Genomic DNA, 5,066 nt, shown 5'->3' with positions numbered 1-5,066 from the left:
GGAGTCCTTCGGAGTGGCTCCAAAATCAGAACGCATTTCTTATTTCCAGCCAGGATGTTGGAACTATTTCAGAGGAAGTCTATCAATTAAAATCATCTTGCAATCAATTATTCACAACAGGGGCCTCATGATGCCCTAAACAACAACTGGCAACAAATCTGTCTTTTTAGTACACACTGATCACCATGTTCACGTTCATTCAGGGTGTGGAATGCTGCCATTTTGTTCTCATTCACTCGACTGCTTGTTCTTCTTGTACCCAGGTGGGGCTGTGCGGCACTTCCGAGTCCTGCTGCTGCTCAGTAATCCAGGAAGAAAAACGAACCCGGCTGACTCGGGTCCTCTGGACGCATTCTTCTTTGTTGAAACAAGAATCTAAAAGTCTCCAGTCTGAGCAACAAGCTCAGTCTTATAAATATCTCCTGACCAACAACATCTCAGACTGAAGAAGTCCTTAAAAGACGACATGATTCACTAAACAAGAATCAGTCCAGAGGACCCGACTCAGCCGGGTTAGTTGTCCGTAACTTGCCTGCAGTAAAACGCAGACAGAATGAGGTCAGATTCAAGGGGACGCCTCATGAGAGCTGCAGTTTCAGATCACTCAGTTCAAATGGGTGAATCTGAGGAGTTACTGGGACCATCAGGACATTTGAGTGGTTTTACTACCTGGCTCCATGTCTCTCATTTTGTTTTATTGCTGCTATGGATCTGTGCACATGCACACAGACGTTTAGAGCGCCGTCACTTTTACATACTGAGCTGGTGTGGAAGTCGCTGAGAGTCGTTCCCAACTCGCACTCTGAGCAACAGCCACATTGGCAAGATCAGCAAAGTTTGTATGAAAAGCTACTTTCAGTTACATCGTTCGTAGATTTAATCATCAGGATGCTTGGTAAAAAAAAAAGTTATTTTAAAAAACTAACAATTTCAAAGTGTACACAAACAGAAACGTACGAGTATTAAATGATCTCTTTGGATTAATAGTCCAATGGATCGAAACGTGAAAACAGATTGTACATATTGACGTAAAACACCGATTTATATTTTCTGACCTTTGTGTTTTTTGTCTCGTGTGTTTCTGTCGAGTCTGGGAGTTTTAAATCCAGCGTGAAACTGAATTATTAATTCGTTTAGGTTTCCTACGACTAATGACACAAACATGTAGCACTGATTCGTGTTTTGTGTTACACGTCTTTGGTTGCGGCTGACCGAGGAAGACATTTTGCTCGATTTGAATGAATATTTAAATATTTAAATCCAGTGATCTTCTCCAGCACCTCTGAGGCATTCTGGGCTGTGACGCTAGTTGCCCTCACAAGTCAAGTTTTTAAACCTGCATCTCTTTTCTCTCTGCAGCTCCCCGACCCGTCCTGCTGGTCTACAGGTTCTGGTCCAGCCAGCGGATGTAGCTGTTCATGCTCCTCTGGCCGACGCTCGACATCATCGGCAGGTTTGCGAACACCATGCAGCCGTGGAAACCGTCCTCGTGGTGGTCACTGGTCACGTCCACGCCGGCGTCTCGAAGGCGCCTGGCGTACATCAGCCCGTCGTCCCTCAGAACATCAAACTCACAGGTCATGACATACGCTTTGGGCGTCTTACCCAGAACCTCCTGCTCTGCCAGCAGAGGCGCCGCCCTCACGTCCAGCAGCCCCGGCACCCTGCTCACCACGCCAGGCGACCCCTTCTCTTTAACAACCAGCCTGAAATGCTTCCTGCGCTCAGCCGGCAGCATGGCGGTCCAGTTCAGCTTGGAGCGGGTCTTAGAGCTGATGTTCGGCTCGTCCAGAGAGCTGTGGTTGTTTTCCAGCAGGACAGGCACCAGCGAGATATTGGCGCCCAAATACTGAAGCCAGAAGCGAGCCATGTAAGGCCTGTGGAGGATGGGCACGGCCTGGTTCTGCTGGTAGGACGCGGTGTGGAAGTCGAGCGCCTGCAGCACCGGGTAGATCAACGCCTGGGCTGTAAACTTCACGCTCGTAGAGTTGTCTGAGGCGAGCTGTGGACACAGCGCAGATTTAGAAGATCGTTCAGACACTAAAACACACCTGTGCATCGTCGACACGTAAACTTATTTAAATGAGCAAAGAATCAGTTTTAAATTTGATCTTTAGACTCTGTTACCAGCACTCTGTCCAAATACACAATTTGTTCCCCTTTATTTCATTGAATCTTGAAAGACCAAAGACAAATGCTGCTGATCTCATGCTGCTGATTATTTCATGTTGCTGCATTCATTCGTACTCATCTACTCACAGGCTCATGTTCGTGCTGCTGTTGTTGGGCGTATTATTTTTGTACTATTAGTGTTTAGCGTATTTCTTAGTTTATCTCTTAGATCCTCATTATTGTTTCTTTTACACTTGATATTTTTGTTATTGTTGGATCTAACTGGGACCCTGTATACACAATTTCATTCCACCTCATGTACCACATGTGATGCAAATGACAATAAAACTTACTTTAACGTGGACTTGAACAAAAAAATGGTATTTTGCCCCTCTAAGCATTCTGTGGTTAAGATTTTAGAGTGCAGGTCTGACACTCAAAGGACCCTCAGTAAAATGTATACACTGCTCAGTTCAGATCATAAGTCCAGTTTGGACTCACTTAAACTGAAATGGGAAGCGGACTTGGAGGAACCCATATCAGATTCAATCTGGGGAAGGATCAAGAACAGTCACTCGTCCCTAATCTGCCTGAGACATGCTGTAATCCAAGTCAAGTTAGTCACAGGCTGCACTGGTCTAAAGACAAACTGTCCAAGATCAAGGCAGATCTGGACCCTGCATGCAATTGTTGTAAATAAACTCCAGCTACACCCTTGCATATATTCTGGACCTGTCCCAAACTGCAGACTTTCTGGTAATCTATATTTGACACCTTCTCTGGGATATGTGGTAAGACCGTACTTCCATCACCATTGATCTTACTGTTCGGGGTGGTCCCAGTGGATACACCCTTCAGCAAGCGTGAGAAGGATGTGATTGCCTTTGGCTCTCTTCTGGCCAGGAGGCTAATATTGTGTAACTGGAAGAATCCACACACCCGTCATATGTACATTGGTTAAGAGTGCGCCATGTTCATTTAGAGGAGGTGAGATGCACCTTAAAGGGCTCTGTACAAAGGTTCTGGGACACTTGGCGGCCATTTATATTGCTTGTTGAGAACATGTCGGCACCGGCTTGATTTGTTTGTGTGGGTTTGACTGATCCGGTGTGAGAGGGATGGGGTGGGGGTGGGAGGGGATTGTTCTACAGTTTCATGTTTTGTGTTGTTCTATGTAAAAAAAAAAAGATTTTTTTATTTTTTTTTAAAAGGGGTATTTTACTTCAAGAAGATGATTTCCAAAAAGCGATTAGCTGAAAACTATGCAGGATGTATTTAATTATTTTATTTTGTCACATTCCACCCTCCATAGAAACATGTACCACAGTAAATGATCAAATAAAGAGTGATGGCTCACAGGGCTATTTATTTATTTATTTTTGTACATTAAGAAAAAAAAAAAAAAAAAAGTGAAGTCCATAAACTGCTTCTCTGCTGTTGACAGTTTTTTGGATCGGACTCTTCCGTCTTTTGCTTCTGCTTTTCTACTTTCCACATTTTTTACAGCACACGCTGCACAATATGCTCGCCGTCATGCTAAGGAATAAAACTGAACATCTAATGTCTTTAAAAACAGAGTTAGTCAAACATTTTTTTAACTTGAGAAAAGAAGGAAATATAGCCTTTAAAGTCAAATCCTAAAACTAACCTTGTGCCAGCTCTCATGTATTAAATGAGGTCTTGCATGAAGTATTCATTTCTGACAGTCAATGTGTTGCAGGTGATTTACAACTACTACATTAGATTTTAGCTCAATAATTTTAAAACTAACTTGGCTACAGCCATTTTTGTGGTGGCTATCTTGAATTTGATTTTCATTAAATCCATTCAGTGCTTCATGAGGCGTCTTTCTAACAGACATCCCACCCAGATAAAAACTTATCACTTCCCTTGTGGCATTGGGCGATAATGACTAATTCAGAAGCCAAAGTCCAAAGGAAAATGTTGAAAGGCTTTCAGAAAGCTCAAAGAGCACAATCCCTTAAAAATATTTCAAGTGTGGCTGACGGTAAGCAAAGCCTAAAAAGTGAGGAGCAGATTTGGACTGTGTGTTTTACTGTACTGTAAATATTGAAGCTACAGCCACTCCTGACGTGGAAAACAGAAATACGCAGAAGAAAACTAAACCAGTTTGGTTCGTTTACCTGCTGAGCCACTGCAGCAGCCAGGTTTCCTCCGGCGCTATCTCCTGACACACAGACCCTCTCTGGATCGATGCTGTATCGCTGTAAAACCTCAGCTGACAGGAAGGCCTGCGATGCTGCCAAAGCATCGTGGTACTGATCTGGGAACACTGCCTCAGGAGCGAGACGGTAACTACAGAAACAAGACATGACACTTTGAATGAAGTAAATAACTTTACGTGTTCTCCGAGCATTTCTTGTTTATTTAACAAGGTTGAGTCAGGTCCTCTGGACGATTCTTCTTTGTTTAAACGTTTCTTCTTTTATCCAAAGAACTTCCTCAGTCTGAGGAGCTGCAACAACTTAAGTCTTATAAGCAGCACCTTCTCAGAGTGGATCAACCAGTTTTGCTGCTGACAACCAAAACCAGCTGATCACATGCTCAAGAAGGACCATCAGCCTAACAATGGATCATTAGCACACTGATGGCTGTTTACTGTTCACAGAGGGCTGAGTGATACTAGCAATCACAGCATTGTAAGAGGGGGACAGTTGAACCCGGAGGCCTCCACCCCTGTTTAATGATGGACGATTTCTTTTCACAAAGATGGCCTCCTTTACTCCTCTCTCAAACCATCGTTCCTCTCTGTCCAGGATGTGAACATCTTCATCCTTGAAAGAGTGACCGCTGGCCTGGAGATGAGTGTAGACCGCAGAGTCCTGGCCTGATGATGTTGATCTTCTGTGCTGGGCCATCCTTTTGGCCAGTGGCTGTTTTGTTTCCCCGATGTAAGACTGATCACAGCCCTCCTGACACTGAACAGCATACAC

General features: G+C 44.1%; 1 protein-coding gene across 1 annotated transcript in view; it reads right to left on the bottom strand.

Annotated features, from left to right (window-relative positions):
- Positions 1-979: 979 nt before the first annotated feature.
- The window catches only part of LOC119426885 (neutral cholesterol ester hydrolase 1), a 10,120-nt gene continuing 6,033 nt past the window's right edge, over positions 980-5,066 (bottom strand). Inside the window, exons 4-5 of the mRNA XM_037694472.1 lie at positions 4,257-4,428; positions 980-2,002 (exon numbers count right to left, since the gene is read on the bottom strand). Of these exons, the coding sequence (XP_037550400.1) occupies positions 1,382-2,002; positions 4,257-4,428 (793 nt within the window). The 3' untranslated portion in view covers positions 980-1,381. The remainder of the gene's footprint in view (positions 2,003-4,256; positions 4,429-5,066) is intronic.

This window comes from Nematolebias whitei, chromosome 20 (genome assembly GCF_014905685.2).
Source record: "Nematolebias whitei isolate Nwh7 chromosome 20, NemWhi1, whole genome shotgun sequence".
Taxonomy (NCBI): Eukaryota; Metazoa; Chordata; class Actinopteri; order Cyprinodontiformes; family Rivulidae; genus Nematolebias; species Nematolebias whitei.
The sequence above is the reverse complement of the archived record's forward strand: the minus strand, read 5'-3'. Positions and strand labels throughout refer to the sequence as shown.